The following is an 18854-nucleotide window of genomic DNA, read 5'->3' on the forward strand; positions in this document are numbered from 1 at the left end:
TTCTTGTAATTATTATTATCTGGCAATGGTATTGAGCAACACAGAGAACTGAAACCATTTCCTTCAGAATGACACCCTCCACCACATCCCTGTTTCATATGTCCTTTTGTGGCCCATAGTACGGCAGCACCTCGATGGGTCACGTTTAGTCCTTTGGACTAAAGGGGACAGACAGAAATGCCAGGGATAGATGGTACAATTCCTCTACTCAGAGCCACGGGCTAACTATCTGAACGCTCCACAATGTCATGACCCTCCAGAACGCCGCTCAGAGTTGGCAGTGTGGATCCTCAGCCGTGTTGACAGTCCTCTGCACTGACACCCCCGCCCCCCCCCACACACACACACATACACACACACACACACACACACACCCTCCGAGGCAGTCCTGCCTGAGCTAGATTAATGAACTCTTGTTCAAACAAGCACACAGGGTTGGTGTGCTCTGTACATATTATGTCATTTCTATCTATCCAGATAACCCCATCGCATGGCCTCCCTCTCACCAAATATAGGCCTGGCCCTGTCCGCCCCAAAGGCCACCTGGTATTTGTCAAAACACTGGGGACTGAATGTTGTTACGTAGAGGCCATGAACCCGAACAGATGTCTGTGGCCATCAGCTGGGAGTTTGGACCGGAGTTGTTAACTGGGGGGGGGGGGTCAACTGGAGTGTGTCTCTCAGATTAAGTCCACTTGTCAATCCCATAATCTTGATGATGCAATAGAAAATGCAAATGTATTCTGTTTTTGAAAGTGAGAAGGGTGTGGGGGGGGGGCGTTTGTTTTTATTTGTAGCACTGTGTGAGTCAGTGTGTGAGTGAGTGTGGTGTGTATGTGTGTGTGTGTGTGTGTGTGTGTGTGACGCGATGCGTGGATTGTGTGTGTGTGTGATGTGATGGGTGGATTGTGTGTGTGTGTGTGACACGGTGCGTGGATTATAAACTAAAAAGGAAGAGGAAGCGTAGTTAACAATGGGATCGTTCTCAGTCTACCGCACACCATTTGCATGAACCACGACGGGCACTCGGCTCCAGTCACAGCTGGCGTCAACAAACACGCAGCATTCTCATCATCCTCCCTCCTCAGCTGAAGGCTGTCCTCCACGTCCCTGTTGGTAGTTGTCTTCATTAGCCCATTATTAGATCCTCTGCCAGCAGGGTGATCTCAAGCACACTGCCTCACAGGAAAGTAGCTGTGCTATCCTTCATATGTGGTGTTTGAAGACGAACACAGCTCGTTGGAGGTCAATTATGTGCAATGACAATCACTTAAGATGTGGTGGTGGTGGTGGTGGTCAGATAGCACCACAATTCTACAAAATGTTTAGATTTCTGCACCATGGGAGGGCAGGATGAGTGTGTACAGTGCAGGCCTGGATACTGGTCCTGGACAGGTACTACTTTTATGCTATTGCAGTGCATGCTGGGCCAGGGCCAGAAGGCTGGATTCTGTGTCCTGCCCTACAGTACCAGTGTGGGCGAGAGGATTTACTGGGGGATATGTCAGCAAAGCCCTGTGACGTCCAGCCACCTTCAACTGAATGGCTGCTCACTCCTGAAACCTTAAACCAAGATCAGCACATTGATCCTGAGGAGTAGAGCCATGGTGCACAGATGAGAGGGAGGGAGGGAGAGAGAAGGGAGGGGGGAGGGGGGGAGAGAGATTGAGGATTCTATATATAATCACTTTTTTCCATTCTGCCTTGAAGCATAGGCTAATCTTCTCTAATGGAGACTGTGTGGCTACCCAGCTTGACATGCAAAGAGGAGAGGAAATAGGAAGAGGGGGGGGGATGGGTTTAAGCGTCAGCACTCCTAGTTGATGTGTTGATGTGTCAGAGTTTGTTTGATTTCAGTGTGAACAAATGAACTTTGTCAAGAGATACAGGAGAGGGAACGAGGCGATTTTCATCTGATATGAATCTTGACATTCGCATGGAAAGGACCTTTGTCCCTCTCTCTGTGACAGTACTTGACATTCAAAGGGGAACGTGACCCGCTTATATCCACTTGAAGCTCTTGAACTTTCAGGTTGAGAGACACTGTTCCATGAGCCTAGATAAAAATCAGACATAAACATCTCTCAAAGAATAGGCTGGTGAAGTTGCCAGCTCAGCCCGATTGGGTGTCAGATAGCTGCATTCTTCCCCTCACCACCCCTCTACTTACCAGACTGGCGGTGTCAATGGGATGGTGGGTAAACGCCAATCAGCAAAAAAAAAAGAGAAAATATTTCCCACGAGCAGCAAAAAATGGAACATTCCAGTACGCAGTCTTTTTCTCATGAGCAGACTCCCAGAAAGGTTCTATTGGAATGCACTGTTATGGATAATGTGAACCGTCTAGTGTCTACCTTGTTTAACCCTACCCAGACAATATTTAACACTGAGATTCTCTACGCACTGAAAATTGCCTCACAATGATCGTTATATTGTTGTAATTATCATCTGTAACAAACTGAATCCAAGTGATCATACTGTGTCCTTCTTGTGGACACAGTACGATATTGTGACATTCTCGTGTGCTTCTCCCTCGCGGTCTGGTTTACCATCAAATGGGGCGGCTGTGGCTCAGGAGGTAGAGTCGGTGTCTAATGATCGCAAGGTCGGCGGTTCGAGTACCTGGCTGGCCACGTGTCGAGGTGTCCTTGGGCAAGACACTGAACCCCAAATTGCTCCCAATAAGCGGGCCGGCGCCTTGCATGGTAGCTTGCCGCCATTGGTGTGCGAATGTGTGTGTGAATAGGTGAATGAGAGGCCATTGTAAAAGTGCTTTGGAATAAGGCGCTATATAAGTGCAATCCATTTACCAAACGGCGGTGGAGGATCGCTACGACCGCAGACACCATCCACTTCCATCGTATCGGGGGGAAATGTGGAAGTGCACGTTACGACTAGACTAAATAACTGCGGTAATGGCTTGAAAAGTGTCTCGGTGGTGAGTGTATGTGGTGCGCCACAGAAATGTGATTTTTGTTTTTTTTCTGTTTTTTTCGAGCGAACCATCCCTTTAAGCAGAGTCAGACTAAGTGGCAGCTGCGTTGTGGCCCTCGGTGCGCCTGTCTCAGCTACGGCTGCATAAACACCACTGGAGGAACACTCGGTGCCATGAGCATCCTGGCTGTCACTGTAGCCGAAAGCGAGGAGCTTATGTTCTTATATCTAGGTCTTTAATTTTGCATTTTTCATGTCGGGAGAGAGGGGGGGGGGGGGTTGGCTGAGCCTGAGAATATGGCTGTGATACTGGGTGGGTGGGGCGGGGGGGGGGGGTCAGCCTGAGAATATGGCAGTGATACTACTGGGTGGGGGGTGGGGGGGGGGTTCAAACTGTACTGGGTGCGTCAGAGAGGATGACGATGGTAGCTGCCCCTCTGCGGCTGAGTGAGCAACGGGTGAGCTTACAGACCAGGGGTCAGTTTCCCAAAAGTCGTAGGCGTCCTTAATGTACCCCAACAGTCCAGCTGCAAATTCATATGTAAGAGTCACAGTAACATTGCAACATCTGTGTTTTACAGGTCACTCCTCCTGTGTAAACGAACGAAATACATTCAGTGAAGAAAGGATTGTCAAAAGAGATTATAGCTTTCAGGAAACTCACCGCTGGTGTATGAGTCACACACACACACACACACACAATACACACACACACACACACACACCCACCCCCCCGTGTTGATTACAGTGATTTAAACTCCAATGCATGTCATCATCAGCCTGGTCACCCAAAATCCACACCAGATGGTAGGGTTAGGGGGAGAGAGAGAGGAAGAGGGAAGGGGGGGTGGGAGGGGGGGGGTAGCAGTTGTGTAACGGTTTTCATTCCAAACAGAAGGTATTTTTGCCCTGGTTAGCTAAGCACGCGGCTCATCTGTTTTTGCAGCGGGGAGGCGGAGAGAGAAAAACTCTGCTGCGTCTTACGTAACTTCAGTGACGCTAATCGCTGTGACATCTCCACAGACAACATCACTGTGCACAAATATTAGCCCGTCTTGGCCGTCCTACACATTTTGCCTGTCTCAACAGTCGTGTGTTATGTAGTGTGTGAGTCACCCCCCTCTATTGCCTAAATAATCGTGCAGGGGCCTGACTAAAATAGAGTTAGGCAACGGCCTGCACAACCACAAGTCCATCACACGGTTATTGAACTGAACGTGTTGACGCGACCCCGATCAATATGGCCAGTGATCCTGAACGAAGCCGAAACGTCCTTGAAAAACAGCAGAACGAGTGGCACATACACATACGGTTTTGGCTACAGCACATACACTATGGACAAATGTATGGGGACTTCATGGTTTGCGCTAGGACCTTTAGTTCCAGTGAAGGGAAGTCTTAATGCTACAGAATACAATGTGACTCTAGAGAGTTGCATGCGTCCAACTTTGTGGCAACAGTTTGAGGAAGGCCCTTTCCAGTTTCAGCATGACAATGCCCCCATACACAAAGTGAGGTCCATAATGACATGGTTTTCCGAGTTTGGTCTGGGAGAGCTTGACTGACCTCAACCCCATAAAACACCTTTGGGATAAACCGGAACGCCGACTGCGAGCCAGTCCTTCTCACCCAACATCAGTGCCCGACCTCATTAATGCTCTTGTGGCTGGATGGGAGCAAAACCTCGCAACCCTATTCTAAAATCTAGTAGAAAGCTGTTATAGCAGCAAAGGTGGGACCAACTCCATATTAATGGCCATGGTTATGGAATGAGAAGTTCAACAAGCACGTATGGGTTAGGTGATGTTCGGATGGTGTCCCAATACTTTTGTCCATATAGTGTTAGTTTCCAATGGACTAAAGTATCCTGTGTGTATTATGTGAGTGAGAAGATTGGTAGCGGGGGAGACAGAGACTCCCTACTGGAGGTAGAGAAGAACATGAGATGCAGAGACAGACAGGCCAGACGGCCATTCTGTCGACACCGTGGTAACCAGACGGGAGGGAGGTGAGACCGTCTGCGGTTCTCTCTTTGGGACGCAGTCAGCCGAGGTTTCCTTCTCACCTGTGTCTTTCGCTCATAGGGCTGGGTTAGAGCCGGAATGGCTGATGTGTGTGTGTGTGTGTGTGTGTGTGTGTGTGTGTGTGTGTGGGGGCGGGTGTCATCAGCATCTTAATTTACACTAATGGATGAACTGTAGAGTAGAAGCTGTTAATGACACTGGCTCCCAGGTGGGGATTCCCTCTGTGCTTCGGCGACTGTAACAATATCAGCCCTATCATATGACTTTATACTGTTTATAGCATTTCATGGTTGTAATGTTTCTTTCTTTCTGTCTCTCTCTCCCCCTCTCCCTCTCTCTCTCCCCCCCCCCCCCCTCTCTCTCTCTCTCTCTCCCTCTCCCTCCCTCCCTCTCTCTCCCTCCCTCCCTCTCTCTCTCTCTCTCTCTCTTTCTCTCTCTCTCCCTCTCCCTCTCCCTCTCCCTCTCCCTCCCTCTCTCTCTAGGACACGTAACCTGTCAGGATCTCCTCGACCGCGGCCGGTGAAGAAGGTTCACTTCATCAAGAACATGAGGCAGTACGACACCAGAGGCAGCAGGTCAGAACACAGCCACGTTAATAATAATAATAATAACTTTATTTGTATAGCACTTTACATCAAAGTGCTTTACAATAGGTAAGCAGCAATTTACAACAATTAAAAACAGCTATTTCAATAAAATAAAATAAAAATTTCGAAGCACAAATACAATAGGTAAAAACAAAAAATGTAAACAATTTAAAAACAACTATTTCAATTAAAAACACACATAATTACAACAGCACAAATACACAGCCTATGACATGTAGACAACAGAAAACAGGTGGGTCTTTAACTTATTTTTGAACACTTTCACTGATTCTGCCTGTCTGATATCCAGTGGAAGACGGTTCCAGAGAGTTGGTGCGCAGAAGGAGAACGCACGCTCACCGATTGTCTTTTTTCTATCTCTAGGAATAGTGAGCAGGGCAGAGCCTTGTGAGCGCAGAGCCCCTGAGGGCACATATGGGTCGAGAAGGTCCTTTAAATAAGAAGGCGCAGTGCCATTTATAGCTTTGTATGTTAGTAGTAGCATCTTGAAATCCGCTCTAACATGGACAGGGAGCCAATGAAGAGAGGCCAGCACTGGTGAGATATGGTCGTAATTCTTAGACCCAGTCAAAATGCGAGCTGCAGCATTTTGTACCATTTGTATACCATGGCAGCTCTTTTTTGGCAGTCCCGACAAAAGGACATTACAATAATCTAATCTGGATTAATCTAATCTAACCTCAGCATCTTCAAAAGAAAGGATTGATCTAATCTTGGCAATTCTTCTGAGGTGAAAGAATGCTATTTTTATCACCCCCTTTATGTGAGGGTCAAATGTGAGGCTCTGATCCAGAATGACACTGAGATGTTTAACCTTGTCCCTGCACTGGATGACACAATCATCCAAGGTCACGTGCCCCGCGGTGGTGTAGCGGTCTAAGCAATGGCCACTAGTGCAAGCTGCCCACCGGGGACTGGGATCGAATCCCAGCTCGCCAGATCCGGATATGGCCGGGGCACACACGGGGAGCGGCATATTGGGCGGCCGCTCCCGAGGGCGGTATAGGAGTATTTCCGGACAAGGATCCGTCGCGCAACACCGCGCAACACCCCTGGGTGCCGGAATAACGGTGCTGGGCTCGAGGAGCCAGTCAGCTAGTCTGCCTGGCGGCCTCCTCTGAGGCTGCCGGCCACGGGGTCGTGCGGCGGATCCTACGCAATAGGCAGGGGATAATTGGATGCTAGGTTGGGTTCAATTGGCTACCAAATTGGGATAAAATCTGAAAAAACAAATTAAAAAATAAATAAAAATCATCCAAGGTCAAGACAAGACTATCACTTGGATGATTTAGTCTAGCTGGACCGAATTTTATCATTTCAGTCTTGTCTGAATTTAATAGCAGAAAGTTCGCTGATAACCAGCCCTTTACAGCAGCCAGACAGGTCTTTAACGTAACTAAGTCTGAAACATTTCCTGCTGTTATAGGCATATATAGTTGTAAATCATCAGCATAACAATGAAAAGCAAGACCAAAAGAACGCAAGATCTGTCCCAGTGGTGCCAAGTACAGTGAGAACAACAGAGGGCCCAGAACGGACCCCTGTGGGACTCCATACTTGACTGCCCGGGATGCAGACAATACATTATTGTGTAGAACACATTGGGATCTATTTAACAGGTATGACTCTAGCCACTGGAATACTTGGCCTGAGATGCCAAACCTGAATGTATTTCGTTCGTTCCTGAGCCTATCTAGTAATATGTGATGATCTACTGTGTCAAAAGCAGCGCTCAGGTCCAACAATAAAAGAACAGATGTTGAGCCTGAGTCGACCGTCAATAGCAAGTCATTTACCACCTTAGTGAGTGCTGTTTCAGTAGAATGGTTGGTGCGGAATGCCGACTGTAGTGGCTCAAACAGATTATTAGAAGACAGAAAATCTACAAGCTGTTTTGAGACCACTTTTTCAAAAACCTTAGACAAAAAAGCCAAATTCGAGACAGGTCTATAACTTGCCAGTGAGAGTGGATCTAGACCCGGTTTCTTTAATAGGGGTTTAACCACTGCAGATTTAAAACAGGCTGGGAAAACTCAATTTAAGAGAGATAGATTGAGGATAGATAAGACATAGGCTCCTAGAGTTGACCAAAGATCCTTAATAACCCAGGCTGGTAGCGGATCCAGGGAGCAAGTTGTGGATCTAGAAGCCACGACCACCTTAGTCAGATCATCTAATGAGATGGACCAGGGATTAAAGTTCTCCGTCGCTACGACGGATTTCCGTCAATTTATTCCAAGTTGTGACGGATTTATTCCAAGTTGTGACGGATTTTACCTGGTGTAATATGATTTGTAGAGGCATACAATCTATTTTGATGTTGGTATTAGGTATATAAATGATATATAATAGCCTATATAGGCCTTTATTGGCTACAACTATGCGACAGTAACAGAGCGGGGTGCACTGACGCTGAACCCCTCATAGTGATAAGTAGGTGGACAATGCGTGGTGCTGAAATAGCCGACATGCGGTGTGTGGTTTGAAAAAAGTAACGCCAGCTCAGTAAATCATTCAAACTTAATGAATGTGACTGCACCACACATGTGAACAGTAACAAAGCAAATGCAGTTTAATTTTATGAAAAACATTGACAACAAAATCGGTGCAAAAAAAAAGCTGAATCCGCTTAGCCTATATGCTCCTGAAACGACAGAGCAAACACGCTACATTACTATGGATAATAATTACAATGAGCCATTCATTAAAAATAGCAAAAATAATATTAGGCTATTAAATCTCACTGAGAAAACTGGCATCTCCCATTGGTCACTATTTGTTGGCTATCTGGTGATATGGACGTCTTTGAGTGTCTAGAAAAGCGCTATAAGTCTAATGTATTATTATTATTTATTATTATTATGGATTATTATTATGGATTATTATGTCACTTTAATCCGGCAGTTCTCAAGGTTTTTATGCACCAATTGATTCCTCTAGCGCGTCTTTATCACATTCATTGACGAAAAGGACGACTCGCATGTATAGGTGGAAGGGAACATTCATTGTGAGCACGTAAAATGTGAGTCTCTCACAACGGCTTTGCATTGATGAAACCAGGTAGGATGAATGCATAGTTCACTGTCCATTCCTCTTTAAATGCCCTGTTTCCACCGTCAACTTTCCTCTTTAGACCTTTGGAGAGTGACATGATGTTTCTCTTGCTAGATAGCAGGTTAAATGTTTAGCTAACTTCACCCGACACGCAAACAACCAATCCAATAATAATGTGACCATGTAAGTCTGGGAGGAGGGGGGAATAATTATCAGAATAAAAGTATGTTAAATAATTATTAGAATAAGTTAGTCTGCGCTACATCGTCAGTCCACGTCCATTTATTATTCAAAACTATGGAAAAGGGTGAAACTACGTTTCAACGTTGTTGAGAATCACAACACAAACTCGCTAGTCAAGCCAAAATACTGCAACGTAATGGATTGGACTGCTACCTAGTTAACTAGAACACTACTTTACATTGTTAGCAGGCTCACAAAACAAGCCGTGTTAGTTGACTAGCGATGTGTCATTGATTTTCTACAACGCGGAAATGTGTTCACGTTTTTCGAAAGAAAAGTCAAAGCATTAGAACGTAGAACGGAGAATCGCACGCGCGCTTTGCGCACGGAAAGCGCACGGAAAGCACTCAACTTTTCTGCAGTTCCTTTTGAGAATGAATAACTCATTTTAGCCAGGATGTACCCACCCTCTCAGCACCCACGGAACACCTCATAGAACCCATGGAACACCTCATAGAACCCCCGGAACACCTCATAGAACCCACGGAACACCTCATAGAACCCACGAAACACCTCGTAGAACACACAGAACACCTCATAGAACACACAGAACACCTCATAGAACACACAGAACACCTCATAGAACACAAGGAACACCTCATAGAACACACAGAACACCTCATAGAACACACAGAACACCTCATAGAACACACAGAACACCTCATAGAACACACAGAACACCTCATAGAACCCACAGAACACCTCATAGAACCCACAGAACACCTCATAGAACACACAGAACACCTCATAGAACACACAGAACACCTCATAGAACACACGGAACACCTCATAGAACACAAGGAACACCTCATAGAACCCATGGAACACCTCATAGAACACACAGAACACCTCATAGAACCCACAGAACACCTCATAGAACACACGGAACACCTCATAGAACACAAGGAACACCTCATAGAACACACGGAACACCTCATAGAACACAAGGAACACCTCATAGAACCCATGGAACACCTCATAGAACACACAGAACACCTCATAGAACACACGGAACACCTCATAGAACACAAGGAACACCTCATAGAACCCATGGAACACCTCATAGAACACACAGAACACCTCATAGAACCCACAGAACACCTCATAGAACACACGGAACACCTCATAGAACACAAGGAACACCTCATAGAACACACGGAACACCTCATAGAACACAAGGAACACCTCATAGAACACACAGAACACCTCATAGAACCCACAGAACACCTCATAGAACACACGGAACACCTCATAGAACACAAGGAACACCTCATAGAACACACAGAACACCTCATAGAACACACGGAACACCTCATAGAACCCACGGAACACCTCATAGAACCCACGGAACACCTCATAGAACACACAGAACACCTCATAGAACACACAGAACACCTCATAGAACACACAGAACACCTCATAGAACCCACAGAACACCTCATAGAACACACAGAACACCTCGTAGAACACACAGAACACCTCATAGAACCCACGGAACACCTCATAGAACACACAGAACACCTCATAGAACACACAGAACACCTCATAGAACCCACGGAACACCTCATAGAACACACAGAACACCTCATAGAACCCACAGAACACCTCATAGAACACACAGAACACCTCATAGAACCCACAGAACACCTCATAGAACACAAGGAACACCTCATAGAACACACAGAACACCTCATAGAACACAAGGAACACCTCATAGAACACACAGAACACCTCATAGAACCCACAGAACACCTCATAGAACACACAGAACACCTCATAGAACACACAGAACACCTCATAGAACCCACAGAACACCTCATAGAACCCAAGGAACACCTCATAGAACACAAGGAACACCTCATAGAACCCACAGAACACCTCATAGAACACAAGGAACACCTCATAGAACCCACAGAACACCTCATAGAACACACAGAACACCTCATAGAACACACAGAACACCTCATAGAACCCACAGAACACCTCATAGAACCCACGGAACACCTCATAGAACCCACGGAACACCTCATAGAACACACAGAACACCTCATAGAACACACAGAACACCTCATAGAACCCACAGAACACCTCGTAGAACCCACAGAACACCTCATAGAACCCACAGAACACCTCATAGAACCCACGGAACACCTCATAGAACACAAGGAACACCTCATAGAACCCACAGAACACCTCGTAGAACCCACAGAACACCTCATAGAACACACAGAACACCTCATAGAACCCACAGAACACCTCATAGAACACAAGGAACACCTCATAGAACACACAGAACACCTCATAGAACACACAGAACACCTCGTAGAACACAGAGAACACTTCACAGGGCCCAGGGAACACCTCATACATCACATTAGCTCCTTATAAAACACTCATAGACACCTCATAGATCTCGTAAATTCGCTCTGAGAGCGCTGGAGCCCACACTGGGTTCAACGTCATAAAGGAACCAAGTCATTTGATTGGACAAGAGGCATTCCATGAGTGCTGGTCAGATTTCCAGTGCGAAATTACGAACGCAGCCTATATTAGCTCCTTATCATTGTTTCCCATACATAGCCGACATAGTCTGATAACAAAACATGTTAAGTATTTTTAGCTCTGTTGTTTTTTTTGGCAAATTTCAGCACTCGCTTCACCCCCAAACACAACCCCCCAACCCCCACTCCTTCCCCGGCCGACAATTGTGTCCCAGTTGTGACCACACGCTACAGTCTGACATAATGCTGTGGGAAACTGCTTATAGAACACATGAGCTCCTTATAGAACACACGGAACACCTCATAGAACACATGAGCTCCTTATAGGACACACGGAACACCTCATAGAACACATGAGCTCCTTATAGGACACACGGAACACCTCGTAGAAGACAGTATGACACACCAGAGCACATTTTTTTACAACACGCTGTGAAGGTGCATCCATCACAGACTGCACAATGTGAACAAAACCGGAGACATTCGTCATGTCTGGAGACAGTTTGAAGCACAACGACCACTAGCAAACGACAGTCAGCGCGGTAGCTAATGAACGCTACGTTCCAGTGAATTACTGAATTACGCAAGCTTAGTGAACCTTGGGCCGAATCAAAACATAACTACCGTTCGTCAGGTGCTGCTTGGATTTACGTTGGCTAGCAATCACAACTGTCTGTCTCCGAAAGTGTCTCCAGTTCTGTTTGTGACGTACAGGCTTTCATAGCGTATAAGAATACAAAAACAGAATGTGGCTTCTAATTGGACAAGTTCAGGTCATTGTTATGCCCGGTCTGTTTTCGAAGACGTTTTTCTCCCATTTACTCTTACTGAAAATGAGCCAGCCAGGGGGGTCACAGGGGAAAAGTGAAAGCTTAAGCCGTCGTGACTTAACGCCCCTGTCCTCCCCTACGGAATCACTTTAACACCTGTCGGCTAGTTACTTAGCCCTGTTGTTCTCCTGTGGGTCTATTATTAAAGCAGTCTTGTGGGTCAGAGGGCGTTATAGTTATCTTGGCCTGTATCTGCAATATCCTGGCTGCTCTTGTTACGTATTCATCGTTCGTCTCGTACACAAGACCTTATCGCAGAACTCCGCAGGCGCTTTTAGGTACGTTATAACGTGTAGCCTCCTGGGCCGTCCTGTTTTTGAGGAACCCTGCACCCACTGCAGTCTAGCTTCTGTCCTTCTGCTGGTGAAGTCCCCTGCGGAGGGTCGTCTCTGACACATCCACGCCTGCCTCCTGGAGAGTGTTGTGTTCCTGACCTGCCATTTTGTTTTTGTCTTTTTCTTAATTATTGTAGAGCATTCTCTGGTATGTTATAGAAAGTGCTGTTGTTTCTAAACAGGGAAAAACCACCCATGTTGACAATCTATTCCGTTAACCTCTTTGTTAACCTAATTGTTTTTGAAGAGTGGAGCCAAAAGAAGAAGTGCAGCTTAACTATACTATACTAGCTTAACACACATCTAGCGCTTAAGTACACAAGTATTGTCAACAATTTGGACCAACGGCAGATCTGTATATACTTGATGCCTCATATTGGCTATCTCTACTGACAGACCTCCCCACCCCTACCCAGCCGCCCACCCCCCCCCCCTCTCAGACAGTGCATGGGTGGGAATGAGCGAACCTGGCCGGCCTCCAGCAGAGGAGGAACGACAGGCATGTTTAGTTAAGGCCCATTATGAGGTCAGGACTAGTTCCACAAGTGCCGTTGTTGTTGTTATTTTCCACTTTTCTTTCCCAGGGCCAGGCCCTCTGTCCCTCTGTTCCACTGGAGGTTGTGAGACCTGAGGTAGTGGCACGTCTACAGGGAGTAGGAGGGGGGGGGGGGGTTGACCACAGGCTTGGATATTCTCTCTCTTTCTCTCTCTCTCTCTGTCTCCCTCTCTCTCTCCCTCTCTCTCTTTCTCTCTCCCTCTCTCCCTCTCAATCTCTCCCTTTCTCCCTCTCTCTCTCCCTCCCTCTCTCCCTTTCTCCCTCTCTCCCTCTCTCTCTCTCTCTCTGATAAGAACACACTTTTCTTCCCACTGCGGGAGGGGCAATGCAGTAAACATTTTCCACTCTTAAAAAAAAAATACATTTGCAGAAGTACCGGTAAGCCTGCTTCCCCTCATAAAAGAGAGGTGACCCTGGAGAAGGGCGTGTAAGGCTAGCCGCTGACCTCTTATCATTCTGCACCTTATCCACTGCTCTGTTAGGGAAACAATGGAGGTGTGTATCGTGTTAACAGACACACCCACAGACACAAGCACACACACACACACACACACACACACACACACACACAGTTACTGGTGCACAGGACCATAGGGAAACGATGGAGGGGTGTATCATGTTAACACACACACACATACACACACACACATGCGACAATCCAGCCTCTTATGTTTCACAGAAACGTGGCTGTCCGAGGACGTCGATTTTAATTTGGAAGGCTTTAACATTATACGTTTTGACAGAGACGCAACGAGAACGCGGAAATCAATTGGGGGCGGGCTCTGTATAGCTGTCAACAACAAGTGGGCAACAAACTTTACGTTGAGAGAGACTGAGAGTTGCAAACATTATGAATTGATGACGGTGTCATTTAGACCGCACTATCTGCCCCGAGAATTCTCCCAGATCACCGTGATCTTAGTGTATGTACCCGGGCCTGATTTCGCCCTAGCTGCTGAGCGCATAGCGGACAGTTACAACACGGCAGTCAATCGGTCTGCCGAACAACCAGTGTTTGTGTTGGGAGATTTTAACAGATGTGACATCACCACGCACCTACCTAATCTGCAACAATATGTCACAACTCCCACCAGAATGCAGAATATACTGGACAAGTGTTATGGAAATATCCCAAATGCATTTATCTCGAAACCCCGCCCCCCCCTTGGTCGTTCCGACCACAACGTCATCCTCCTGCTTCCAAAGTACAGGTCCCAACTGAAAACAGGTGTACCGGTAACAAAAACCATCCGAGTATGGAATAAGGATGCAGCCGAATCACTAAGGGGATGCTTTGAACAGACTGACTGGGACTTGTTTTTTAATGATTGTGGGGACGACTTAAATGATCTGACCGATGTGGTGACATCCTACATTCTATTTTGTGAAGACACAGTCACTCCCACCAAGCAGATTACCCTCCATCCAAACAATAAAAAATGGGTCACTAAAGACATGAAAATGTGTCTGATTAATAAGAAAATTGCATTTTTACAGGGAAACAGGCTCAAGGTGAGGGAATTGGAGAAGGAGTTTAAAAGGAAGGCGAAACTAGCCAAGGTCCATTATAAAGAAACGGTGGAGCAGAAGCTAATTTCTGGAAATGCAAAGAAGGCATGGCAGGGGTTAAACATCATGATGGGGAGAGCCCCCAAACCTGCAGCGATTGACTGCACGGACCCCACCTCCTTTGCAGAGCAGCTCAACAGCTTCTTCAGCCGTTTTGACAGCAGCAGCACATCAACCACCTGGACCCCCTCCACCTCCAACCCACCTCATGCTCTCACCATAGATGAGCAGCTGGTGACCTCCATCCTGAACAAAGTGAACCCACACAAAGCCTCAGGCCCAGACAGGCTCAGAGGCAGGGTGCTGAAAGAGTGCTCCACTCAGCTAAGTGGGGTTTGCACCAAGCTTTTTCAGTGCCTCCTAGACTCGGGATGTGTCCCGAGACAGTGGAAAGAATCCACAATAATCCCAATCCCCAAGAAAAAACAAGCCAAAGACCCAAAGGACTTCAGGCCAGTTGCACTGACGTCTGTGCTCTGCAAATGCATGGAGAGAGCAGTGTGCGACCTCCTCTCCACCATGTTGGCAGAGAAACTGGACCCTCTACAGTTTGCCTATAGGGCAAAGCGGGGCGTGGAGGACGCCAGTCTGACCCTCCTGGACACTGTGGCCAGACAACTGGACTCGGCGCACCCCCACAGCAGGGTTTTATTGATGGACTTTTCCTCTGCCTTCAACACTGTAAAAACTGACATTCTGCTACACCACCTAGCAGAGCTTGACGTCAGCCCCACACTGATTTTATGGTTTAAGAACTTTTTAACAGACAGACCACAGCAGGTGGAGGTAAACGGCTTCACATCCAGCAAGATGATTTTAAACACAGGCCTCCCCCAAGGCTGCGTCTCATCCCCCCAACTCTTCGCTGTCTACACCAACCACATCACCTGCAGCACAGAAGGGATGGTGCTGCTGAAATATGCAGACGACATGGCCTTGGTGGCCCACCTGACTGGGGCCGACGCCCTGGCCAAGTACCACCAGGCAGCAGAAGACCTAGCCCTGGTGTTCCAGCAAAGCTCCCTGGAGCTCAACACCAGCAAAACTAAGGAGCTGTGCTTTGGGAACAGGGAGAAGGCAGACTGTCACCACCTCTTCCAGCCCCTCAGCATCAACGGCCAGCTGGTTGAACAGGTACAGTCCTTCAAGTACCTGGGGACAGAGATTGACATCTCTCTGTCCTTCTCCCAGCACACTGACTCAGTCTACAGAAAGGCCCAGCAGCGCCTCCACCTGCTGAGGAAGCTCAGGGCTTTTAACGTCAGCAAGGACATTTTAACCCTGGTTTACAAATCACTCATTGAATCCATTCTCACCTTCAATAACACATCCTGGTACAACTCCCTCACTGTTAAACACAAAACCAAACTCTCCCGTATAGTCAATCAGGCAAGTAAAATCATCGGCTCACCTCAAACCCCCCTGTCTGAAATCTACAACCGGTCACTAATCAGAAAAGCCACACAAATCACACAGGACCCCTCTCACCCCCTCCACCAATCATTTCAGCCACTTCCATCAGGCCGCCGTTATAGAACTCCACTGGCCCGGAAAAACACATAAAAAATCATTCATTCCTACTGCAACCACCGCCCTGAACATTTTAAAATAGGAAGCATACTGCATTTTAGCATTTTAGCTTTTTAAATCATAATACTGTTTTTATTACTATTATTTTTAAATGACTAGACTTTTTAAATAGGCACTACATAAACACTGTTATATCTGTCTGTTTTTATTGTATGTATTAATGTATGTGACCTATGTGTGTTTTAATGTGGAAACTGTATTCTTGAGCTGCATTTCTGCCTGTCAAAGGAGAATTTCTGTCACTCTGTGACAGACAATAAAGCATTCTTGAATCTTGAATCTTGAGTTACTGGTACACAGGACCTTTAGGGAAACGATGGAGGTGTGTGTACTGTGTTAACAGCAGAACCATGTTTCCACAACACTTTATTACCAATAAAACTGAGCTGTGGGAGGTTTGCCTATACTGTCTTGTCAAGGGACGGGAATCGAGAACCGGTAACAAATTGTTCGATGCATCGGAATCGTATGCCTTCCTGTTTTTGATGCCGGCATGTTTTGCGCATGCGCTGACAGTTGAGCGAGCGCCTAGTTTGTAAAGACTTTTAACTGACCGTTCGTAAATTACTTGATTTCAGAGCACTCTGACACTGAAACTGGAGCGCTTTGAAACCAGAGTAGATTTCCAGGGTGCATTTATGAACGTGTTTACGCATAATGTGTTTATTATTAAGCTTCGTCTTTTGATGTGCTTGCTGCTTAAAGCACAACCGTTTATGCTTGTGAACGGATGCTAACTGCATACGCTATTGTTTCGAAGAAGAAAACACTGACAGTTTTTAGCAGTAAGTGTAATGAATTAACAGGTAAATGTACACTATTTTGCATTATTTCCAAAAAAAATAGTTCTGATACGGCTAGTTTGCCTTGAATTCGTTCCCATAAGGATAGTATTGTGGCTAGAACGTTTGACCGCTCCGTTACTGAGGGTAAATATGCTATGCTAATAATATTAGCACCACGCAGACAGGCTTAGCAGATGTTTTCTTTGACTAAGAAAGCCTAAATGAAAACGAATGCTGTACAAATATTCCTCTATTTGATCCATTTTAGATGATGACAGACAGTTGCTACAGAGCTCTGAAGCTACAGCCAGCTGCTTGAGCTCATTTTATTTCTGTTCAAATGTTATGTTCAGATAATTATACACTGTGTTCAGAGACTCAAGATAATAAAACAGCTGCGTTGATGCTGAAAACCTGTGTAGGTAGGCCTACTTTTTTTCCCACATTTAAAAATGTGGGAAATTTATCAGGAATCGATGAAGAATTGAACCGATAAGCAGAATCGATAATGGAATCGGTATAAACAACACCTTATCAATTCCTGTCCCTAGTCTTGTCTGTTTGTCCCTAATGTTGATGTTGTTAATGGTGTTAATGGTGTTGTTGTGGTTGTGTTTTCCGACAGGATTGTGCTGATCTGTGCCAAGAGGTCTCTGTGTGCTGCGTTCTCAGTGTTGCCGTACGGAGAGAGCTTCCACATCAGGTACAGCGTGGGTTACCTCCCACCGACTCACTACAATCCTGCTGTAGTAGCAGTCTCACTTTACACACACAGTGATACACTGTACCCCCCCCACTCCTCCTTCTACACAATTCAGCTTTTGTCCGGTAGCACAGACCTGCTCAAAGGGCCTGCTATGCTGTACTCTATTTTGGACTAGTTTTTTCCCCAAATGTTCAGGAACAATAAAAAATGCAGATACTCATTCTTTCCTAGTCTCATGATGTGTCATCATCCTGAGGTCATGCTGTGTGTCACCCTTTCCCACGTTCCCACCCCCCTCCCTCCCCCTTTCCCTCCCACCTCCTCCTCCTCCTCTCCCTCCCTGTCATCTTAATTATTGTATCCATCCTGCCACGCCAGCTTCCCTCCTCTGATAAAAATAAACAGGGAGAGAGATGAACAGGACAGTATAGTATGTACACACACACACACACACACACACACACACACACACACACACACACACTGACCGCTCCAGGGATCAGACGATTCTCAGGAAAAGAAATGTAGGGAAAGAACGAATAAAGTGGAATTTTCCCACGTGCTTCTGACTCCAGATTAGTGTGGTACGGAGAGGGTCATGACCTTAACCCTCCCCCTCTCACTGGCATCACACAGACACACACACACACAAACACAACCCCCTACAGGAAATGGAATTTGTCGTACGTGTTTTTGCGCCTTCTGTCTTTCGTTTTTGTTGTCTTCTAATATAAAGAGAGGAAATTGCATTCGAGCACTACGCAAGGACTAGCAGGAGAGGTTATGGAGATTTCTCTCAGTGTTGAGACTGGTTGGGGGGGGCGGTGTGTATACTGTAAAGACTGAGGCGAAAATAGAGCTCCTTCTCGCTGAGCTGAGCTGAGCAGAACAGAATGGAACAGAACAGCACAGAGAGTACAGCACAGTTTAAAAAAAAAGATCTGTCAGTTGAGTGAGAAGGGCAGACCTTAACAAACGGCCACTTCAATGCTGGCATCCTGCTGACACCTCTAAAGGAGACTCCCCCCCGCGTCAGAGAAATAGACAGCAGGAGAAAAGAGGAGAAGAGAGGACGGTGAGAGCGAGACAGGGAGAAAAGAGAGGATTTTGGAAAGCGTC

General features: G+C 46.4%; 1 protein-coding gene across 1 annotated transcript in view; it reads left to right on the plus strand.

Moving 5' to 3' along the window:
• The window catches only part of cables2b (Cdk5 and Abl enzyme substrate 2b), a gene marked incomplete at both ends in the record, with an annotated part of 33166 nt that overhangs the window by 2669 nt on the left and 11643 nt on the right, over positions 1 to 18854 (plus strand). The window contains 2 exons of the mRNA XM_080534413.1: positions 5441 to 5533; positions 17655 to 17732. Coding sequence (XP_080390539.1) covers positions 5441 to 5533; positions 17655 to 17732 — 171 coding nt within the window. The remainder of the gene's footprint in view (positions 1 to 5440; positions 5534 to 17654; positions 17733 to 18854) is intronic.

This window comes from Nansenia antarctica (assembly GCF_963989245.1).
Source record: "Nansenia antarctica genome assembly, chromosome: 6".
NCBI classification, from domain to species: Eukaryota; Metazoa; Chordata; class Actinopteri; order Argentiniformes; family Microstomatidae; genus Nansenia; species Nansenia antarctica.